This window comes from Callorhinus ursinus, unplaced genomic scaffold (genome assembly GCF_003265705.2).
Source record: "Callorhinus ursinus isolate GAN/ISIS: 27379988/994484 unplaced genomic scaffold, GSC_fseal_2.0 scaffold38, whole genome shotgun sequence".
Lineage (NCBI taxonomy): Eukaryota > Metazoa > Chordata > Mammalia > Carnivora > Otariidae > Callorhinus > Callorhinus ursinus.
Genome location: NW_027397100.1, coordinates 2,016,948 through 2,040,685, shown reverse-complemented (window position 1 = coordinate 2,040,685; position 23,738 = coordinate 2,016,948). Strand labels below are relative to the sequence as shown.

The window sequence follows — 23,738 nt, the reverse complement described above, 5'->3', positions numbered from 1 at the left end:
CAGGCACGTGATGCTAAGATCTGTGGGACTTGGGGCATTTTGCCTGCCAGTCTTCTGGAGAGGCAGAGTTGTGTGTGAGCCTCTGGGGAGCCCCCAGTTAAGCTGCTATGAGCCCCAGCCTTGCCTAGAAAAGTCTAGGGTCAGCTGAGACCCCAGGACTACTTCCTGCTTGGACAATGATCTCTTCTTCTGCCAAACCACAGGGGCTTGGCGAGCCTTCAGAGCCAGCATCTCCAGCTGACTGTTTCTTGAGGCCACGCAGTGCCCCTGGAGAGGAGAGAATGATTTGGAGCCAGCTCCGAGGCAAGCAGCCCAGCTTTCAGTCTCCAAGCCACAGCGTGGCTGCTTCTGTCTCTTGCAGACTTGTCACAGACTCTGGGGAGGAGGGAAGCAGACAGACTCATCCTGTAGAATCCTATGCTGTGGAGGAAATAGGAGGGACCACAACTCAGGAGACGATTCCCTGGAAGGTGCACACTGTAGCAGTCCCTAAAGAATGCACAGAACCTGACACTGAAGAGCATGGCAGTGTGGGGACAGTATCAACTGTGCTGTGACTTACTTGTTCAGACATTGCTGAGCACCTAGTATGTGCTAGCCTCCTTGCTGAGGCAACAGGAATACTAAGGTGACCAGGAGCTCTTCCAGGAGCAGATGTGGCCACAGATAATGGAAAGAGAACACAGGCTGGAGCAGAAGTGAACAGAAGACCGTAGCACACTAGAGAGGGAGAAGGTAAGTCTCCTGGAGGTGGCTGGGTCTTCAATGATGGGGACAGGCAATTTCAAAAGGAGACAAAACATAGAAATATAAAATAATCATAATGATGGTAGCTCCTTTTTTTTTTTTTTTTTTTTTTTTGAGGTTGATGGTGTGAACTCTAGGCCTGGCTTCATGACTCGCTGCGATCTTAGGCAATATTTCAGTTTCTGTACCTGTTTTCTCATCTGTAAAATGGAGATCATAGACCCCACATCAAGAATTGAGTCAATGATGGTCAATATTATTAAGCACTTAATACATTCTAGATCCTACATAAAAATAATTTCTAATCCTTAACAACAACCCTGAAAGTAGGTTTATCCATTTTACAGAGGAAGAAAAGTGACCCTCGGGTTGCTCATGCTCCTGTGGATTAAAAGCTGGTGTGGGGATTTGTCTGACATCTAAACTCGTGGCCTTTATTCCATGTCTAGTGGGAGAAGAACACTAGATGGAAGTAGAATGAGGGCATAATGACAGAAAGACATCTTTTTGACACTTCCTCTTTGGTTGGTTGGGGTATATCTTGGCAGACCCCAAATTTGGCTCTTCGTAGAAGTACGGTTGTGAGTTTTACCGAGACTAGGAGCAAAATCCTTCATGAATGTGCTCCTCATAGGGTAGCTGGAAAAACCCAAGCAGGAATTTAACATCAGAACTCCTACAACTCAATAATAAAAAGGCAAACAAGCCAATATAAAAATTGGGAGGGGGTACAAAATGATTTTAACAGACTCCTCACAAGAGAAAATATTTGTATGGCCAATAAGCATATGAAAAGATGCTCAATATCATCAGGTACCAGGGAAATGCAAAATAAAACCACAATAAGATACCACTACATAAACCATATGGCTAAAGCTAAAAAGTCCTCCCAAATTAAAAACAAATGTTGAGCAGGATGTGGATCAACCAGAACTCTCATATATTGTTGGTGCAAGTATAAAATGATACATTTTGGAAAAAGATCTGGCAGTTACTTAAAAAGTTAAACATTACCTATGACCTTTGACCACTCCTAAATATTTACCCAAAGGAAATAAACATATGTCTACAAAATAACTTATACAGTAACCTACTTCATAACAGCTAAAGACCTGAAAGAGTTCAGGTGTTCATCACCAGGAGAATGGATAAACTAAGGTATATTCATACAATGTGAAACCACACAGCAATAAAAAGAAACTGCTGATACATGCGAGAACATGGATGATTCTCAGAAACATTCCTCCTGTGAAAGAACTCTTACACAAGAAAATATACATACTATACGATGGTTTCACTTACGTGAATCTCTAGAACAGATTATATTGTGGAGAAAAATCATAATAGTGGTTGCCTCTGGAAAGTAGGAGGGGGCAGGGGCGCCTGGGTGGCTCAGTCGTTATACGTCTGCCTTCGGCTCAGGTCATGATCCCAGGGTCCTGGGATCGAGTCCCACAATCGGGCTCCCTGCTCGGCGGGAAGCCTGCTTCTCCCTCTCCCACTCTCCTTGCTTGTGTTCCCTCTCTCGCTGTCTCTCTCTGTTAAAAAATAAATAAAATCTAAAAAAAAAAAGTAGGAGGGGGCAGGGATTGGCTGGCAAGGGGCATTAACCAACTTCCTGGGGTTTTTGGAATGTTCTCGATCTTGATAGAAGTTTGGGTTACACAGGTATATGCTTTTGTCAGACTCAGTGAATGTGCACTTCAGAGTTGTGCGTTTCTTTGTTTTACACCAAAATGTAAACAAAATTAAGCTTCGTTTAATGACATGCATGCTGAAATATTTTGGGGAGAAGTGTACTTACGTCTGCAATGTACCTTGACATGTATCAAAACATAAGAGGAACTGAGGGACTTACAGACCAAAATGTGGTAAAGCAAGTATAGTAAAATGTTAATGGAGGAGTCTAAGTGATGAGGTTACAGGTGTTCATGCTTTCAACTTTGCTGATGTTTGACATTTTTCATAATAAAGGGGCCAGTTATTTGGGGGTTTTACAGGAAAGCTCTGCACCAGGCTTAGGACTGAGCAAATGGAGACACGAGAAGCTGAGGAAGACGCACGCACGAGCCCTGTCATGTGACCTCGCAAAAGCCTTTTTCAGTCCTCAGCAATTACATAGGCACAGCCGCAGTGGCAGCGCTCGGTATTATTAAGCACATTCTAATGAACACGAATACCCCAAGGTGGGGAGGCGGAGGTCCTTAATCCAGCCCCCCGTTGTGCCAGACGTCCACCGCCCTTCGTATCCTCCCGCGCTCCCTCCAACCAACCCGCCTTGAAGGACCCAGCCCCGCCGTCTCTCTGGTAACCTCTCCCCGGGTTCCGGGATGGCACGGGAAATCATTTCTCATACGCTCTTCCTATTGGAGGCCAGCTTTCGTGGGGGCGGGCACAGCTGGGAGGCGGAAGCAGCCGCTGGCATGGCGGCGGCCTTGCCGCTTGCTGTGCTCGTGCTGCTTCTCCTGGGGCCGGTGGGCAGGGGCCATGCAGAGCCCCCACGCGACACTCTGCGGGAGGAGCTCGTTATCACCCCGCTGCCTTCTGGGGACGTAGCCGCCACATTCCAGTTCCGCACGCGCTGGGATTCGGACCTGCAGCGGGAAGAAGGTGAGAGGATGAGAGTGGAGAAAGACAGCTGTGGCACCCGCTGGGAGGGGGCGTGGAGGCAAGCCCTGGGGGCGGAGCCTGGTCCCTTGGAGGGCTTCTGGCCAATGGGCTTGGGGCTCGACAAACTAGCTCTTTGGGGAAGGATGGGATAGTTACTGAAGAACCCCATTGTACTGGTGGTGAAACTAAGGCCCGGGGAGGGGCAGTGACTCCTACAGACGCCTAGACCAGGGGCTCTTCCCGCAGGTCCAGGCTGCCACTCTAATCCTTTAGTTAGAGCCCTCTGTCGACACCACCGGTGATGATGCTGTTGGCCGTTGCCATTTATCCTGGGTGCTAGGCACAGAGCTAAGTTCTGTAAGAGATAGTGAGGAAGAAGTTGGAGATGTAGAGAGATAAAGGCACTTGGTCAAGATCACATCGCTAGTGAATGGCAGTTTGGTCCTGCATTCAGATCTCTCCGGCCCCAGAGCTTGGGGTCTGTTGCTGCTTTGGGGTGGCTGGGAACCCGTCCTCCAGGATCTTCACTTACCTACTCCCCTTTTCCAGTGTCTCATTATAGACTATTTCCCAAAGCCCTGGGGCAGTTGATCTCCAAGTATTCTCTACGAGAGCTGCACTTGTCATTCACGCAAGGCTTCTGGAGGACTCGATACTGGGGGCCACCTTTCCTGCAGGCCCCATCAGGTGCAGAGCTCTGGGTCTGGTTCCAAGACTCCGTCACTGAGTGAGTGCCCACCCTGAGTCCTGTTGCAGGCCATGGAGGGAATGTGGCAGTGGCCGGTGTTGTCATCGTGCCACTGCTCTTAGGGGGCAGCAGTTCCAGCAGACAGCAATTCCGTGGGGGTTAAAGGTGGCATCGGAAGTAATAAATGATATTGCCACTGAGTGGCATTCCTTACTTTGGTGATTTTCACTTCCCCTGATACTTCCAGACCTGAGGTAGCACACGCACGTATCCACAGAGACAGGTAACAAAGAATTTGAAGCTTACTTGGATGTAGAGTAAGTCTGTGGCAAACTGGATGACCTTTTAAAAGACGTTCACTCACATAATAATAATGATGATAATGATAGTGATGATACCATGAAGGCCAAACAAGACATCCGTGGGCTAGAATTGACCTACAGGATCCCAGATCTCAGCATTAGAAGAATAGCTTTTGTTTGGGAGATGGACCAGTTTAGGTACTGCTGTTGTACCACAATTTCCTCTTAATCCCACTATGATTTTAAAAGGGGGGATTAATAAGGGAGTGGTGGGGACTATGGCAGGCTAGAGAGCTTGAGAGGAGAGCTGCCATTCACCCTCAGGGGACTGTGGCCCTGTGGGAATAGAGGCCTACTGTCATCAGATACTCTCATTTTCAAGAGATGCCAGAAATCTGGATTTTAGTGTGAAAATTGGCAAATTTAAATACCAGTAAGTAATTTCAAAGTGTAAGAAATGCTGTGTGGGTCAGTGTTGTGCACACTACATGAAACATGATTATGGCTTGGGTAGAGCTTTCAGGCTTTAACTTTGCAATCTTTACATGAGGCTCAACGATTGTAGCAATTGAAAAGCTCTGGACAGAGGATTATCGAAGAACCCCAGGACAACACTAAGATGATATCAGATGAGGTTCAAGCAGTGACTTCCAGATTTGCCAAGCCTTTCTTATTTGCCTGAACTCTTAACTCCCTTGCTTCTCCCCCCACACACCTTGCTGTCACTGTCTCCCCTCAGCTTGTAATTGCCTGTAACGTGGAGCTGGTGTTTAGAATTTTGGTTTTATGCTTTCTCTTCTTAATATAGAGAGCAAATCTGTTGTGATATTTTTCTAATTTAATTTGATGTGTTTGTAGGGTCCTAGAATGGTTGTTTTTCCTTGTTCAGTGAGCCTTTATGGATGTGGGACTTCCTACTCTGAGGGTGGAGGCAGGACTTACTTTCATGCCCAGGGTGTTCACAGGGAAGTATGTCCTTTTGCCCAGCTGGGCACACCTCAGTGGATCAGCGGGCTGATCTCAGCCTCTGAAATTGTGGGGCACTTTACACGGTGTTGTGGGTGTACAGAGGTGACCCAGGCGTGTTCCCTGTCTCCAGGTTCGTTGCCCACAGCCTAGTTGAGAAGAGAGGCTTAGAACAAGAGGCTGCCGCTCCACATCCTTGTCCCAGGAGGGACTTCATGAGAGGCTCAGAGAGTCAGAACCATGGCAGCACTGGAGGAGGCTGTGGTTGAGGGCAGGAAAGGCTTTCTGGAGGAGGGAGCCTCTTTGAAGGTGGGCGGAGAGGGGTGAGTAGGGCATTGCCAGGAGGAGGAGGAATTGCCTGAGCAGAGACCTGTGGGGATGCCGGGATGTCCAGAAGAGAGTGAGGAGGAAGGGGTGGGTAGGGCGAGACCCAGGAGGCAGCTAAGCAGGGCAGTGGTACCACGGCAGCTCCATCAGCTAGCCAGTCTGTCGGTTCGGCAGCCAAGTGCAGGCTTGGAGGGAGGGAGCCCCGCGCCAGTGAGTGGGTTTGTGTCTCCATCCAGCGTGGATAAATCTTGGAAGGAGCTCAGTAATGTCCTCTCGGGGATCTTCTGCGCCTCTCTGAACTTCATCGACTCTACCAACACGGTCACTCCCACTGCCTCCTTCAAACCCCTGGGGCTGGCCAATGGTGAGATAGCCCTGTGGCCCTGTCCTTCTTCCTCTCGCCCAAACTTTTTTGCCTCCTTTCTCTTCAGCTTCCTGCTCCTTCAGCTGGGCTGGATCCTAAATCCCCTGGGTGTGCAGGGCCCCGAGGAAGGCTTCCTGAGACCATGCTGTCTCTGCATTGCCTTCTCCCAAGGAGAGGAGGGTCCCATCCCCCGCCGGGACCTCTAGGGTGGTGGTCCTGGAGAGTTGCATGGCGAGCGGGAGGGGGTCACCCCATCTTTGAAGAGTGGGGCCCCAGGGCCCACCCCGGACAGACTCATGTCCCCCTCAGGCACTGATCATTCTTTCCTGCGCTACGCTGTGTTGCCACGAGAGGTCGTCTGCACGGAGAACCTCACCCCATGGAAGAAGCTCTTGCCTTGTAGCTCCAAGGTGAGGCCAGAGTGCTCCGAATGTGCGCAGGAGCCCCAGAGAATGGCGTCGGCGCCCGCCCTTTCCCTGCCTGACCGCCAGGCCCCCTGTGCAGGTGTCCCACAGTGAAGGGCACTGACCTTTCATCTCTTCCTGCTTCCTCCAGGCAGGCCTGTCTGTGCTGCTGAAGGCCGATCGCTTGTTCCACACCAGCTACCACTCCCAGGCAGTGCATATCCGTCCTGTGTGCAGAGTAAGTCATGGAGAGCGGGGGCAGGTGCCATCCGGGGCCTCTGAGGGAACATGCAGATAAAGCACGTAGCCTGGTGTGTTTTGCGGTCTGTGCTGGTAGTAAGTGTTAGCTGGGATGCTGATTATTTGGGGCATTGGCCACACACCAAGGGAATGGAGTGGTTGCCTGGCAGGTGTTCAGTAAATCTGTGTCATGGAGCATTGTGAAGAACACTAGCTATGCGTGTGACTGCCAGCTCAGTCACTCAGCTGGCATGACCTTGAGCAAGTCGTTTCATTTCCCCGAGCCTGATTTCCTCCTCTGTCAAGTGAGAGTCACAGTAGTCTCAGTTCCTGCGGGTGTCGGTGATGGGCCGCGGGCACAGGGTCGCGTGCTCAGTAGTGAACGGGAGCAAATGGGTGGGTGGGAAGGTCCATGGCAGACGAGGGATCGAGCCCAGGTAGGCGTCCCTGCGGCGGTGTGTGGGGGTGGGGACTGATGCTTCCTGACTGCTGCTGTCTGGCCCTCGCGGTAGAACGCGCGCTGTACCAGCATCTCTTGGGAGCTGAGGCAGACCCTTTCCGTGGTATACGATGCCTTCGTCACAGCACAGGGGAAGAAAGGTAGGCTGCCTTGGCAACTCGCTGGCTACCTACCATCACTGGTCCCGCCCTGTCTCTGAAGACCAGGCCTAGTCCTCACCCCCACTCAACCTCCTCTCTGCTCCTCAGACTGGTCCCTCTTCCGGATGTTCTCCCGAACCCTTACAGAGCCCTGTCCCCTGGCTTCAGAGAGCCGAGTCTATGTGGACATCACCAGCTACAACCAGGTACCCGGATCTCCAGTCACAATCGTCACCCTCCACCCAAGGCCAGCCTGCGCCTCTGTTCACTTCTCAGCCCTGCCTTTGTGCCCCTAGGACAATGAGACGTTGGAGGTGAACCCGCCCCCAACCACCACATACCAGGACGTCACCCTCGGTACCCGGAAGACCTATGCCGTCTATGACTTGCTTGACACGGCCGTGATCAACAACTCCCGTAACCTCAACCTCCAGCTCAAGTGGAAGAGCCCTCCTGAGAATGGTGGGTGCGGATGGGCCACCAGGGCACTGGGCTACAGAGCTTTCTCTCTCGGGGAAGACTCATACTATGGGATATGAGGGGTGCGGTTAGACCTAGGTCCTGAGTCGATGTCTTGATTCTAACTCCACGTCTTCTAAGCTCTGTGACCTTGGGCAGGTTCCTAACCTTACTACCTCATCTAGAAGATGGGGACATAATTACCCAGCAGATTGGATGAGATAATTGATGGAAGACACAGAGTTTGTTCATGCATTCACTTAATTATTAGCAAATATTTTTTGAAGACTGAAGATACCTTGCATTCGAGAGATGTAATGTCTCTCGATTGAGGCAGACCTGAAACAGTTAATTAATTGTGATTGTATTCAGTGTTACCGAGGCCAAGTGCCAACTACCATGAGGGCGCCTGGTTTGGGTTGGAGGGGCACAGGGCTCGGCACATGTGAGTACTTAGAAGTAAGGATAATTCTGTTATGCTGTGGGCCCGGGAAGACAGGGATGATTCTGGGATGCAAGCTTCCCAGTTTTGAAGGCCAAGGTCTTCCCCGTCGCTCCCTGGCTGTGAGACTCTGGACGTGCCCAGGGAAGTGGGGGTGAGGAGTGACCCTTTCCTTTGGGAGCTCTTAACCATGGACCCATCTTCGCAGAGGCCCCTCCGGCACCCTTCCTGCACGCCCAGCGATATGTGAGTGGCTACGGGCTGCAGAACGGAGAGCTGAGCACGCTGCTGTACAACACCCACCCATACCGGGCCTTCCCCGTGCTGCTGCTGGACACTGTGCCCTGGTACCTGAGGCTCTACGTGCACACCCTCACCATCACCTCCAAGGGCAAGGAGAACAAACCGAGTGAGAGCTGAGCCCCGCCCCTCCCCCACCCCCACCCCGTCTTTGCTCTCCCTCCAGGTCCTCCAGACCCTCCTTTCTCGGGGGAGTAATTCCTCAAGTACCTCGGAGAAACTACACAGGCACAAAGAGTTTGGAAGACTTTGAAACGTGGCAAGGGTAGCCTCACCGTGCCAGACCTGGAAGTAATTCATAAAGCAGAGATAATTCAAACACACAGGACTGGGGATTCTTAAGAGGACTTTACAAGGGCAGCGATTTTCTGATCTTTTTTACTTCTTTGCTCCTTCTTCCTTGGTGCCCCAGGCACGGCCTTTTGTGCAGAGTCCTAGGCTTGCAGTGGAGAATGGGTTAGCAGCAGGGAAAACGGTATTGGAAACAAAAAAGATAAAGCTGGAGGAGATGGTTTTTGCCTCCTTGGGAGGGGTAAAGAGGCGTTGTTTTAATTGACTTTTACTTGCCACGCTTTTTCTGAAGAAGAGTTAATATTTTCTGCATGCTTCCTGTCAGGTGGCAGGCATAGCACTAAAGCCCGTGTGGTTTGGAGTGGAGGGAAACCTAACACAGAAGACTTCTCAGGAGGAGGTTCTGGCACATTCCAGACACCCAGACTTGTCGTCTGTGACCACCCCTGTCGTTACCTGCACTTTCAGACCTGGGCTGTTCTACTTACCTTCAGCACCACTGTTTGCGTCCCCTTCAGAATCTCTTCTTCAAACACACTACCCCTGTATTTTGTAGGCTTTTCTGTTTTGTTTTTTAACCTTTTGCTCTGGAAAGTGTCAAGCACACACCTACGTGAGCGAGCATGACACACTCCCACGGGACCGGCTCCCCCCCGGGAGATGAAACTCGTGTTTCATCTCTGCCCTTATGTCATTTCTCGATTTTAGTTTTCTGCTGGAGTTTCTTAAAACTGATCCTAGACGTCGGGTCCACCTTCCAGTGCTTCAGCCTACATGTCTACCAGGGAGAGGGCGTCCCCAAAATACCAGCTGTCCTTATCATGCCCGTTTGCCCCAGTGGTCTGAAAAAAACACTGGATAGTTGGTTTATTTGAGTTAGAATCTAAACAGGGTGCTCATCGCATTTGCTTGATAAGCTCTCAAGTTTCTCTCTCTCTCGTTAGTTAATAGACCTCATTTCCTTACGGTGGTTTTAGGTTTAGAGAAAAACTGAGCAGCAAGCACAAAGTTCCATGTACTACTACCTCTCCTGCCACCCAGGTTCCCCATTATTAACATCTTGCATTGGGGTGTTTGCTCTTAAGTCTCTTAATCTATAACAGTTCCCACTCTTTTTTTTTTTTTTTAATCTATTTGCTGGAGAAACTCAGTCATTTGTTGTATGGAATGTTCTACACCCTGAATCTGCCCTTGGGCCTGTGGTTAACATGCCCCTCCCTCCCCTGCAGTTCTTGTGTGTTGGTGGTTAGATAGAGAAACTTGATTAGATTCAGGTTCCACATTTTGGCCAGGAAACCTCCAGGTGGTTCTGTGAACTTCCTGTTGAATCACATGAGGCGCCTGATGCTGGGCACCCCAGTTTCAGTGATGTGAGGATTAACTAGATTGAACTTGCCCTGGGACAGCTGCCCTGGAAACACCTTTTCCCTTTTCCAAGACGCTGCTCCCCTCCCTGAGCCTGCCTGGCTCCTGCACTCCAGAGCCTAAGGCCTTGAGAGGTGGGGGCGAGGGTGCAGGTAGTCCAACCGCAGCAGAGAGGGGTGGGTGACCCTTGCCTGTCCCCAGGTTACGTCCACTACCAGCCTGCGCAGGACCGGCTGCAGCCGCACCTCCTGGAGATGCTGATCCAGCTGCCAGCCAACTCGGCCACCAAGGTCTCCATTCAGTTTGAGCGGGCGCTGCTCAAGTGGACCGAGTACACCCCAGACCCCAACCACGGCTTCTACGTCAGGTGGGCTCCCCTCACATTCTGCCCCTAGCCTCCTGCCCACCCGCCGTGCCACTCACCCTGGTGGGGGAGCCACACACACCAAATGCCTGTCTGCCTCTCCACAGCCCATCTGTCCTCAGTGCCCTCGTGCCTAGCGTGGTGGCAGCCAAGCCCGTGGACTGGGAGGAGAGCCCCCTCTTCAAGTCCCTGTAAGTGTGACCTCAGCCGCCGGCTTCGGGGTGGGCAGCCACACGGGTGATCAGGTTCATGCGGGCCAGGTCAGGGTGGGGTGTCGCCCCTTCCAAAGCAATGTGCTGAATTAACTCAATCCCAGTAAAAATCCTAGTGGTCTGTAATGTTTGTCCTGACTATGAAATGATCCTGAAGTGCTTCTAGAAGAAGAAATGGCGAGAAGAGCTGTACTTAGAGCCTGCACGTAGTCCGTGTTTCTCTTCACGAATATTTCATTGAGTGCTTACCAAATTCCAGGTCCTTCAGAGAGCACTGGGTGTACAAGAGGACATACAACAGCCTTGCCCCTGTCCTGCTCATGTTAAGAGGCAGGAGGGGAAATTCTGGTCTAGAGTAATAGGGTCGGGGGCGCTGGGGAGTAATCAGGGGGTTATCCAGGAGGGCTTCTCTGAGGAGACAGCGTCAAGGCAGAGACCAGAGGCTAAGGAAGATACTGCTGAGCGAAGGCAGGGCCCCGTCCCTCCCCCTCAGCACAAAGCGGCCCTCCTTTGATCAGGTTTACGTGTCATCTCTCATGTTTCTGTGTTGACCTGCGATGTCTTCTGTCAAAAAGGTTTTGAGGCTAAGAAGGCTTTGCACACCCTTGCCGCCGCCTCTTGGCCCGGTGCAGCCAGGAGCGGGACGCGGTGGGATGGGGAGGAGCATCCCAGGCCTGCCTCGCTCACCTCTCCTTCCTGACCCCCAGGTACCCAGCGTCGGACAGCTCTAGCTATTTCGTGCGCCTCTACACGGAGCCGCTGCTGGTGAACCTGCCCACGCCAGACTTCAGCATGCCCTACAATGTCATCTGCCTCACGTGCACAGTGGTCGCCGTGTGCTATGGCTCCTTCTACAATCTCCTCACCCGAACCTTCCACATCGAGGAGCCCAGCACGGGCGGCCTGGCCAAGCGGCTGGCCAACCTTATCCGGCGTGCCCGTGGTGTCCCCCCGCTCTGAGATTTGCCTCCACAGCGGGGCTGCTATTTCTCTCTGGGGAGGGCTGGTGGTGACTCCAAGGGCTCTTTCTGCCACTCGCTCTCTTCAGAGTTGGCTTTTAAACCAAATTGCCCCTGGACAAGGCCAGGGCTTAGATGCGCTCTCCAGTTCAGGAGCCATGAGCCAGATGTGGCATTTGAATTTCAATTCATTTAAATTAAAAATTCATTTCCTCTGCTGTCCTGGCCATGTTTCGAGTGCTCAGTAACCAAAAGTGGTTCGTGGCTGCTGTCCTGGACAGTGCAGACAAACGTTTCCATCACTGCAGAAAGTTCTAGGACAGGGCTGACCTAGATATGCTGAGGAGCTTGCATCACCGCATGGTAGCTGGAACTTTCTGGTTGTGGCATAAAAAGGTGGCTTCCTTGGTTCTTTGCCTCCTGTTCGTGAGGCCCAGGAAGAGGGGGCTGGGGCCTGTTTCCTGGGCACCTGCATAAGACTTCCTACACTGCCTCCCAAAACCCCGACAAACAAAGCTCCTCTGTCTCCTGCTAAGAATTCCCTCTTCTCTCTTGCTTCCCCCTCATTGGTGATTCCCAGAACTCCCTGGGTTTGGCCAGGAGTATTTATAGAAGTGTATCCGTGACCATGACTATGAACCATCCTCTACCTTTCCGGAGCCCTGAGAACCAGTCCCCTATCACCAGGGGTAGAGCTGGAGCGGGGGAAGAGCTCCATGTGTTGGTTTTCTAACTGTGTGGTGCATTGGAATCACCTGAGATGCTTGTGAAAATAATGCAGATTCCTGGAGTCCAGACCCTGTGAATTCAGTCCGTCTGAGTGTAGCCCAGCCTTGGAATTTCTGTCAGGCTCTTCATGAGCTTTTGTTAAGGGTGATCCTTAGACCTCTTACACAGGCTTTGAAGCCAGGTCCATTGGATCGAGGCCTGCCCCTGTCCACCTCCCTTTCTGCTTATATGACCCTGGATTTCTGTACCAGGTCCTTTGGCAGATGGCCCTCCCCACCCCCATCTTCTGTCCCTGCCTCTGGCACACTTGGCATTAACTGTGTAAGTATTTGCAGTCTGCTCATCCCTTCCCCAGCTCTCCCATCATAGCAGTGTGGCTTAGAATGCCCTGTTCCCCCAACCACACACTGTCCTCTATCTACTGCCTGGTTCACTCTTAAAAAAAACCAAACAAGCCGGAGAGTTACTTCCTCCAGGAAGTCTTCCCTGATACACCAGACTGCTGTAGGTGCCCCTTCCCGCTGTTCCCAGAGCTCCCTGGACTTAACCTTTACAGGTTCCTTTCACCCTGGTTGTTCTTTTTCTTTAACTTCCATTAAACTATAAGCTCCCTGGAGGCACAGGGGCTGTCTCCCATCTGGACCTGATCCAGCTCAGGACATGAAAGTGCTCCATCAGTATGTATGTATGACTGGGTGTAGGCTATTCTGGCCTGGGATCTGGGGCTCAAGGGTAGGGATGGGAAGGGCGAGGGGCACCAAGAAACCCTACAAGTATGCGTGCAGAGTCTTAAGCACAATAGTACTGGTGATATTTGTACAGCCAACATAGATGGGGTTGTTAGGTCACCTGTGAGGGTTTTCCAAGAGCTCCCAGAATGTACGAGTGTGGTGTGTATAGGAAGGAGGTGATGAGCTCATCTAGACCGCAGGCAAAAGCAACATGGTCAAGATGCCTTCACTTGAGTTTTTCTTCCAAGCAGTGAATAAACAGGGTGTAGATGTGATGAGCATGTGGGCAGGTAGGTGGATATCCAAAGCTCATGGTCCTGGCGGCCTGCATGGAGCGGGATGCCTGCCAAGAAGGGGAGAGAACAGAGTTGTGGCCCGGCTGTGCTTTATACCCCCAGCCCAGTCAGCACTCGGAACCCTCTCCGCTGCCACGTCATACGTAATCCGTGCACTGACAACACCATGTCTCTCGTGCTCCTCCCAGAATTCCAGATTCATTCACCCAACTGCCTACCTGCCGGCTGCACTTGGACATCTAAAGGCACCTTAGATTTAATATCTCCAAAACCAAGCATCCCCATACTCTCTCCCACTACCCCCAACACATGCAGCCGTGGTCGGCCCATCTTCCCGGTCGCCCAGGCCAAAAACCCTGGAGCCATCCTTGATGCTTTGCTCACATGTCATGCATGCTCTGTTAATGACTCTGCTCTACCTTCAAAGTAAATCCAGAAGCCAGCTCCTTTTTCCACCCCCACTATTGTGCTATCTATGGATGAGGTCTTCCTGGTCACACCTGTTTAAATTGCTGCCCCCAGCTACGAGCTCCCTCCTTTGCCCTTGTCTTTTCCTCTGTGACTCTCACCACCACCAACGTGCAACCTGTCTTACTTATCTTGTTTATTAATTATTAAGCTCCATAAGGACGAGGACTTTTGCCTTTTGTGGCTTCAGTGCCTGGAACAGAGCCTGGCATGTGGTTTGCATTCCAGTAATTGCTGAGTGAAAATGAGTTCATGAGTGTATGAATATCACACAGTAATTTGACTGCTAAGCAAGCCAGGTCACCCAAACATCTGGATTCTGAGCCTTGAAATTCTTGCTATGCCAACACCAGGACCATCTAACCTTGTCCGTGCACTCAGGGCCTGGGCATTTCCGGTTATGCTCAGTCGGGGGTCCTCAAGTGTAAGCCTGGCGCTGGCCTTCTCCAAGAGGGTTGCCCCAGAGCAGTGGCATCTGGGGGGAAGGGCCAGAGGTGCTGAAGGCCAGGTTAGTCAGGGCCCCAGGGCACTGTGAGGTCTGCTTTCCCCTCGAATGGCTCTGGCTCGGGCTGTCTGGTGGAGCTGCCCTGGGCATAGCACTGGGGGGAGAGAGGGGAACTTCTGTTCTCTGAGGGCTCCCCTGGGAAAAGCAGTGAGTGAGTGAGTGAGTAGATGAAGGAGATTTGCAGAAGCAGAATTGCCCTGAAGAACTAGTCTCCTTCCAGGTCTTCCTTCAACACCAGGCACAGTTCCTCATGACCAACTATTACTGTTATTCACCATCACTCTGCGTGCCTATTAGGATACCTCAGAGACACGGCACGGCCAGTCCTCTCTGAAGAAGGCTGAGAGACAGCTGGCTTGGGGTTCAGGCAGGCTTGGCAATAGCTGTCCTGGTGCATTTAGAGGGCTCAGGGAGGAGCAGTGGGGCACCCAGATCCCGACCTCCCAACCCCCAGTGACCAGGATCTGGAGAGGTGGCTGGGGGGGCCTCAGCTTTCTGGACCCGCAGTGGGACAGGCATGTTGTTCTCACGTTGAGAAGTGGCGCCCCTGCCCTGAGCTAGGGGTGCTGGGAATCGGGAGAGGGAGGCAAAGTCAACCAGCCTTGCATTTTCCGGCTTCCCTGCCTCAGCTCATGCTCCGACTCTGTCCCGGACCTAGAGCTCTTTCCGTGCAGCCTTTTCTGACCATTCTCACTTCCGCACTGAGGCTGTATGCTCATTCATTCATTCATTTACTCACCCAACCTCTGATCTGTCTGTCTGGCACTTCTATTATCCATCTGTCTACTCATTCAGCAAATGCGTGTCGGGTATCTGTCCTGTGCCCAGTACTGCTCTAGGCACTAGTGAATAAGAAAGCAAATGCTTGCCTTGTGGTGCTTAACAGTTTAGCCAGGGAGACAAAGACTTGGCTACGTTAATAAGTATATAGTGTAAGCCCAGGTAGCACTATGTCCTTGGAGAAAAGGAAAGCAGTGGGAACATGAAATGGATGGTCAAGACCTCTAACAAGGTGATGAATGATCAGGAACCCAAGCAAAATGAAGGAGAAAATAACACGAAATCCAATGGAAGAACAAGTGCAAACATCCTGTAGCAAGAGCTTACTTAGTGTGTTTACAAAACAAGAAAGTCGCAGTAGCTAGAGCTGGGGATAGGGGGTGACGGGGTGAGTTTGGACAGGTTGGCAGGGGCCAGGAGGAAGAGGGCCCTGGAGGCGAGGTTTTATTCCACATGTGATGGGAAGCTGAGGAGTAATGGAATTGGATTTGCATTTGTTTATTTGCTTGTGTACTTTTTTTGGCCTTCTGATGCACATTCGGTTAATAGTTCTTGCTTCATGATACTCTCACCATTGGTCCATGCGTGGTCCTTTTTGTGTATTATTTACATACATATGCATGTATTTTGGTGCAGTAAGGACCCATGAACCTACCGTCTGACAGGAAAACTAGCACATGGTAGTAGAGAATTTGATGTTTAAGAGAACACTCTGGCTGCTGTGTGAACAGACTGTAGGAGGTAAGAATGGACACTGGGAGGCCAGTGAAGAGGTGAGAGAGTATCAGGAAGGGCAGACTGGGGTGATCGCAGCAGAGGGGGAGAAATTGATTGAGTTTGGGATACGTTCTGCTGGAAGAGCCCTGGGACAGACTATTGGATTGGGTGTGGGTTGGATTCTACTAACCCATGCATTCAAGAATTAAGTCACAAATTATTGATTCATTCAATGCTTGCTGGTAACTCCTTACTATATGATAAGTCGTTTACAAAACATACATTCCACATTGTCCCTGCCCTGCTCACAGCGCAGAGGCAGAGATAAATAAACACACTTAAAACACTTTGGAATAAGTGCTGTGATCCAGGAAATCCAGGGAAGGGAGAGAAAAGGATGGTTAATTGTCACTTGCACAGCGGTGCTCAGTTACTGTCCCATCTCATGACTTGATCTGAGCAACTGATTAAATTTTTTAGTTGCGTGTGTATTTACATTTTTTTTACTTTAAAATTATTACCATATTTTTAAATATGTCTAAGTTTCGGAGCATAGGCACTACTTCAAATACCAGTCAAAGGCTGTCCTCGATTAATCTTCCAAAGCTCAAATTCTCAGATAATTTCCTATTCTCTTGCATGTTTTTAACTAAGGGGAAAACATGCCCTTTCCCTCAAATAGGTATGTATTTGGGACAGGTACACGAAGGACACGAATGATGCCACCAAGGACAGGGGTCTAGTCTGAGAAGTCCATGTTCTGGGTTCTAGTCTTGCTGTTTGGTCCTGGGCAGCAGTTTCTCTTTCAAGGAAGGGGGAGTGGCCGGAATACGCGTAGGACAGCAGGAGAGGCTTATGGGGGAGGTGGCAGCGATGGTCAGGGCAGATGCCATCCAGCATGCCAAAAATTATGTAACAACAGAATATTATTTAGTCTTAAAAAAGAAAGAAATCCTGACAGAGGCTGCAACAGGGATGAACCTTGAAAATATTAGGCCAAATGGAATAAGCCAGGCACAAAAGGACAAATACTGTATGGGTCCTCTCATATGAGGAACCTGGAGCAGTCAATTCCTAGATGCAGAAGGTAGAATGGCGGTGACCCGGGACTGGGGAAGGGGAACAGGGAGTTAGTTCTAATGGGCACAAAGTCTCAGTTTAGGAAGATGAAAATGTTCTGGGGCTGGATGGTCACGATTCTTGTACCACAATGTGAGTATACTTAAGGCCACTCCATCGTACACTTAGAAATGGGTAAAAGGGTGCATTTTATGTAGTATATATTGTACCACAATCGAAAGAATATATAAAATCCTCATTTTTCCAAGATCCATCTGCATGGAGGGAAATTCCCAACTGGCTGACCAAGGTTCCCCGGGTTTCTGGCTCTTTCCACACTCTAGGACATGGCTCTTGCTGGACAGGAAGGGTAGAAGTAGGGCTAGCAGCAGAGCCTCAGGCAGCAAAGAGCACGTGGCTGGGATTTGGGGACGGATGTGCAAGATCCCCAAATTTGCATTCAGTCTGGCTTCCGTCAGGAGGTGATAGGAAACTTGTGTCCTTTGTTCTCAACTTTTTTCTTCTTCTTTTTTTAAACACGTTTTTTAAAATTTATTTTAGTGAGAAAGGACACGTGTGAGCAGGGAACGAGCAGAGGGAGAGGGAGAGGGAGTTCATCTCAGCTGACTCCACGCTGAGCGCAGAGCCCAATGTGGGGCTCGATCCCAGGACCCTGAGGTCATGACCTGAGCCAAACCCAAGAGTTGGACACTTAACCAACTGCACCACTCAGCAGCCCCCACCCCCCCTTCTTCTGAGGGCACAGAACAATGAGGGCCTGAGGGGTAGGGGTGGGGGTGAGGCAGATTTGATCACCTTTGAGAGCTGAGGTGGCTGTGAGCAATTCATGAGGACGGGCCCAGGGCCCTCATAAGAAGGCTTCAGGCCACCCCGACTTTGAATGTTTTATTGACCCGGGCCTGGAGGGCTACAGGATGGGTTCCAAGCAGAGACTGAGCGCAGGAAAGGAGGCCCAGCCAGGTTTCAGTCAAGGCCAGGAGGATGCAGCCATGGTCTTCAGCTGCTCTTTACCTTGTCTCTGTAACAGAGATGACAGTTTCCTTCCTGGCTGGCATATAGGTGGCCTCGGGCCAGAGCCATCAGCTAGACTCCTTACCCACCCCCTTCAACAGCCACCATACCGGAGGCCTCCTCACCTCTCCCACCTTGATCACTGCCACCAACACCTTCCTCACTTCTGTCAACACCATCGCCCCCCGTGAAGGTTACACTGGTAACTTCCGCTTGGCCAGCACCACCACTTAGAGAAAAGCCTCACTACTCACCAATACTGCTTTCATCTTCACCATCGAAACTGCCGTCAACCACAGCCTCGCTGCCTCCACCCCAGCACCCCCATTACCAAACACACTGGCACCTCTTGGTGGCGCATCTGATTATTCCCATCCCCATCGCCTCTCATAGTAATATTACCATGGTATGACCCCACCATCATCCTCCACCATGCTGTCTCCCTTCCCACGACCACCACCACCCGATCGCCAGCGTTGCTTCTCCTGTTTCTATAAGAGGACTCACCAGGGTGCTTGCAGATCCTCAAACAGATCTCCGTGGTCTCGAAATTGTTGGCATTGCCCTGACAGCCACCGTAGGCAAAGTGCTCACACTCACTGGACGTGTCGTTGTAGAAGTACCGGGAGAAGACGCCTCTGCAGGGGCCCCTCGCTGGAGGGAGCTGACACACGGCAGGCAGGGCTTGGGACAGCTCCCAGGGAACCTCTTGCTTGAGATGGGCTGTAGGTGTGAGGAAGGACAGGTATTGTCACTTAGGGGTCCTTTTAAAGAACTGATAATTTTTTTTTTATTAGAAGCACATCTTCTACACCAAGCACCCTACTTAGGTGCTTGCCATTTTTTGCATGATTTAAATGACCTTATGGAGTAGATATTACTGTCCCTCCCCCACAAATGAAGAAACAGGTTCAGAGAGGTTTGGTCATCTTCCCAGAATCATAAAACCTGTCAGTTGAAGCCTGGGGTTTAAACCCGCTTACAATTTCAAATCCCAGGCTCTGCATGCTACAGCTTCTCATAACTTGACTCAAGGTATTTGAGGTAGCTTTGTTTATAATTGCAAAAAAACACATAATTTGGAAAAAATATCAATGCTCACCAACAGTGGGGATTGATAGGTTATATGCAGTCATTGATAAGCATAGTGCTGATCTATATGCATCAACATGGAGAGAGGTTCATAGTTTTGTGGAACAAAAATCAAATTTCAAAAGACAAGATCTAGAATGGTCCCGTTGATGTAAAATATACCTATAAACCCATGTAGTGATGACTAGAAGGTTGTTCACCACTGTATTTGTAGTAATTTTCCTGAGTGGTGGAATTTCAAGTGACTTTTATATCTAATTATTTTTAGTGTCATTTAAATGGCAATGAACAAGTATCATTTTTTATAACTAGGAAAAAGATTTACACTAAATAATCTTCAGTATCCGTGAGTAATGAAAAAATAAAGAAATGGATGTATTTTACTGAATCACCTATTATTTTAAATCCTTTCACATTTGGCTCTGGTTATCACATCAGTGATTTATCCAACGTGTGTACACACACACACACACACACACACACACACACACACACACACACACACACCCTCACCCACTAATTGGCTGTGGATCCCAATGTATCTTTTCATGGGATACAATACACCCTGCTTTGATATGTACACTCCCTGACAAAAGATAGCAGCCCTCAGACAATGAGTTCATGGGTCATCTCTGCTCCATGCTACCATTTTGGGAATCCTCAATTGATATGACATGCTGCATATCCTGGGAGAACCCTAAACTAGAATGAGGAAAAAACCATTCTGGGAAGGGAATTCAAGGTCTTTCATTAGGGCAGCAATTCTCAATCTTGGTGGAACATTAGAATCCTCTCGGGGAACTTGGAAAGAAATCCCAATGACCAGGCTTTACCCAAGGCTAATTAAATCAGAATCTGGGAGTGTGGGACCCAGGTAGCCCCCAGGTGACTCCAGAGTGCAGCCAAGTTTCAGAACCTGATCTTTTCAAAGCACTATGAAAATTTATTTTCTCTCATAAGAATCCTGGGAGTAGGAGTCTGGAAAGAAGGATTATTTGGGGGGGGGGGGAAGAAGAAAGATGATTTGGGCTCTGTAAAATAGGGGACCCACTTTTTAAATTCACACATTTCCATATCGTTTGTCTTTTTAAGACCAGCACGTGTATTGCTTTGTAATAAAAATTAAATTTGGTGCGGATTGAATTCAATCAAATAGACATCTGTGAGGTCTGGCCCCAGAGAGATGAGTCTCTTTCCGAGCCTAAGCCCTGGTGTCTTCCTGAGGTGGAAGTGACCAGGTGGCCCTGTGGAGCCAGCCCCCGACCCTATACCTCCCCCTCCCCCAAACACAGGCTGTGGGTGTCAGGGATTCTCTTTTTTAAACTCTCTGCTCACCTGAGCTGGCGATGCCCACCAGGCAGAGGAGGACACAGAGGACAAGGAACGGGCTGAACTTCATGGTGCCAGTAGCCGCGTGTTCTAGGCTGGGGCTGGAGGCTAAAGTGATACCTGCAGCTGAAGCAGAAGGGCCCTATTCCTCTGAGTTGAGGGAAGTATCTGGCTTTTCATTACCTGGAAAAGGAAGCACCCTGGGCAAGGAGTGTGGGCCCAGAGGAAGTGGATGTCTACCTGGAGGCACGGCCGCTTGCGTTAGAGGGCTTCTTGGAGGCTACTGGGCAAGTGCCCTAAGTCAGTGTTTCTGCAGCATCTGGAATGCCAGTCCCCAGCCTCATCTACTGTAGACTTGAGTTCTTGTGACCTTGGACTGTTAAGTGACTTTTTGGGGCCTCAGTTTCCCTATCTGTATAATAAGTGGGCTGGACAACACGGTCCCTAAGAAACCAGCTTAGCTGTTTTCCATTCCGTTATTACTGGTACCCATCCAGATCCTCCCAGCTAGTTGTCTCAACATTGCAGGAGAGAAAACATAGCTCTTTGTTCATTGCTTTATTTATTTAATTTAGGAACAATGAGTTTATTGTTTTATATAAATTATCATACTTATTTTTAAAAGATCAAGCTATATTGAATAGTAAAAAGAAGGAAATCCCTCCCCAAAGTCTATAGTTCTGTGCAACAGAGATATAATGAAATATATTACAGTGTAATTTTCTAGTATCTGCATTTAAAAAAGTAAAAAAGGTAAGACTAGTTTTTTAAAAAAGATTTATTTATTTTAAAGAGAGAGAGAGAGAGAGGGACGCCTGGGTGGCTCAGTCTGTTAAGCGGCTGCCTTCTGCCCGGGTCATGATCCCAGGGTCCTGGGATCGAGTCCCACATCGGGCTCCTTGCTCAGCAGGGAGCCTGCTTCTCCCTCTCTCTCCCTCTGCTTGTGCTCTCTCTGTCAAATAAATAAAATCTTTAAAAAAAAGAGAGAGAGAGTGTGTGTTGGGGGAGGGGTAGAAGGAGAGAGAGAGAGAGAATTTCAAGCAGACTCCCTGCTGAGCACAGAACCCAACGTGGGGCTTGATCTCACGACCCTGAGGTCACAACCTGAGCCGAAATCAAAAGTCAGACACTCAACCAACTGAACCACCCAGGCACCCCAAGACTAGTTTTAATAATAGTTAATTTAACTCAATATATCCAAAATATTGCCATTTCAACATATGATGAACATGTAATAAAAATGTTAATGCAATATTTTACTTTTCTTTGTACTAAGCTTTTGAAATCTGGTGTGTATTTCACATTTGTGGCACATCATGATTCATACTAGCCATATGTTACATGCTCAGCAGCCATACGTGGCTAGTGACTACCATATTGGACAGTGAACTTCCACCACATAAAGTAATTATTAGTAACTATTAGAGTTTGCAGGTATTATTTTCTGAGAATTTTTGCATATTGCCTTAATACTTGAAAGACAATTTGATAGGGTAAAAGATCCTGGGTCATATTTTCTTTTCCCAGAACTTGGGACCTGGGCAGACCTGGCTCCACTGAATTCTGCCATGGAGTATTGCTAAGAAGTAGCCTGAAAGTTTTTCTCCCTTAGGGGTTACTTTTTTCCTACCTGAATGCCTAAAGACTTCTTTGCTTCTCTTGGAGATCCAGTAACTTAACAAGGTTATTTTGGTATCATTCTACATCTTTTTTTTTTTAAGATTTTATTTATTTATTTGTCAGAGAGAAAGAGAGAGAAGGCAAGCATAAGCAGGGGGAGAGGCAGGCAGAGGGAGAAGCAGACTCCCCACCGAGCAAGGAGCCTGATGCGGGACTTGATCCCAGGACTCCGGGATCATGACCTGAGCCGAAGACAGCCACTTAACCCACTGAGCCACCCAGGCGTCCCTGCATATATATATTTTTTTAATGGGACATGGAGTGCTAAAAATCTACAGATTTTTAAAAAGATTTTATTTATTTGAGAGAGAGAGAGAAAGAGAGAGGAAGTACATGAGGTTGGGGGGAGGAGCAGAGGGAGAGAGACAAGTAGACTCCATGCTGAGCATGGAACCTGATGCGAGGCTCGATCACACAACCCTGAGATCAGGACCTGAGCCAAAATTAAGTTGGCCCCCAAACAGACTGACCCACACAGATTTTTTTGGGGGGGGGGATTTTCTTATATTATGCTTTGAACAAATTTTCTGTCCCAATTGGTGAGTTTTCTACTTAAGAGGCATAAATTATGTCAGATTATCTTCACTTGTCCTCTAGTACTTGTTAAAAGTACAGCCACTGGAGACAGACAAATTTAAACATCAGCTTTTCCACTCACATTCTGTGCTACTTCTGCCAATCTCTTTAACTTTTCTAGACTATAGTTTCTATTTGGAGATAACAATGCAAACTCCTTGTGTTTGGAGTCCCCAAGACCATGCTCAGGTTCAACTCATGAAAAGGACTCATGGCACTCAGAAGTTGTTATACTTAAGTTTACAGCAAATGGATACAGATTAAAATCAACAAAGGAGAAAAGCATAGGGTGTGAAGAATGGAGGAAACCAGGCACAAGCTTCCCTCCCCCAGTCCAGTTATACAGGATGTGTTCATTCCCCCAGTGCAACATTTTTGAAGTGTTGCCCATCAGGGAAGCTCGCCGAAGACCAAGTGCCTAGGGTTTTTATTGTGGTCAGTCACATGGGCATATGACCAACTTAGCCTAGCACAGGAATCTTGGATTTAGGTGCTGAGCGCTCTGACAGCTTTAAGGTGCTTGACCCATGCCTACCAATTTTGCAGCTTTGGCTTCAGAGATTCCCATCTGCAACTGATCTGTTATTCCTTGCACAAGAAGGTTTCTTTAAAGTGGAAGATGCCCTAATGGCTTTTAATGACTTGTGCCTACTTAGAATTTGATGTGCCATTGGTCAAAGCAGTCAGAATTTCTTATCTTAATATATTAACCCAAGTCCTCCAGTAGTTTATTTTTTTTTTTAATTTTTTAATTGTTATGTTAATCACCATATATTACATCATTAGTTTTTGGTGCAGTGTTCCATGATTCATTGTTTGTTCATAACACCCAGTGCTCCATGCAGAACGTGCCCTCCTCAATACCCATCACCAGGATAACCCATCGCCCTCCCCCCCTCCCCTCTAGAACCCTCAGTTTGTTTTTCAGAGTCCATCATCTCTCATGGTTCGTCTCCCCCTCTGACATACTCCCCTTTTCTTCCTCTCCTGTTATCTTCTTCTTTTTCTTTTTTCTTAAAATATGTTGCATTATTTGTTTCAGAAGTACAGATCTGTGATTCAACAGTCTTGCACAATTCACAGCGCTCACCGTAGCACATACCC

At 49.1% G+C, this 23,738-nt stretch overlaps 2 protein-coding genes across 2 annotated transcripts; one reads left to right on the top strand and one right to left on the bottom strand.

The window, feature by feature from the left end:
• The first annotated feature begins 3,142 nt into the window (after window positions 1-3,142).
• PIGT (phosphatidylinositol glycan anchor biosynthesis class T) lies at window positions 3,143-11,858 on the top strand. Its single transcript, XM_025875612.2, has 12 exons — window positions 3,143-3,357; window positions 3,907-4,084; window positions 5,877-6,004; window positions 6,314-6,414; window positions 6,560-6,646; window positions 7,161-7,248; window positions 7,357-7,454; window positions 7,545-7,710; window positions 8,358-8,558; window positions 10,307-10,472; window positions 10,577-10,660; window positions 11,389-11,858. The coding sequence occupies exons 1-12, from the start codon at window positions 3,171-3,173 to the stop codon at window positions 11,639-11,641; spliced, it is 1,737 nt and encodes a 578-aa protein (XP_025731397.1). The 5' UTR covers window positions 3,143-3,170; the 3' UTR covers window positions 11,642-11,858.
• Window positions 11,859-17,840: 5,982 nt separating this feature from the next.
• Window positions 17,841-20,448, bottom strand: SPINT3 (serine peptidase inhibitor, Kunitz type 3). The gene is made up of 3 exons (XM_073880358.1): window positions 20,385-20,448; window positions 18,465-18,680; window positions 17,841-17,964 (listed from the first exon to the last, which is right to left on the bottom strand). Exons 1-3 carry the CDS (start codon window positions 20,446-20,448, stop codon window positions 17,954-17,956), a joined length of 291 nt encoding a protein of 96 aa, XP_073736459.1. The 3' UTR covers window positions 17,841-17,953.
• Between the last annotated feature and the right edge of the window lie 3,290 nt (window positions 20,449-23,738).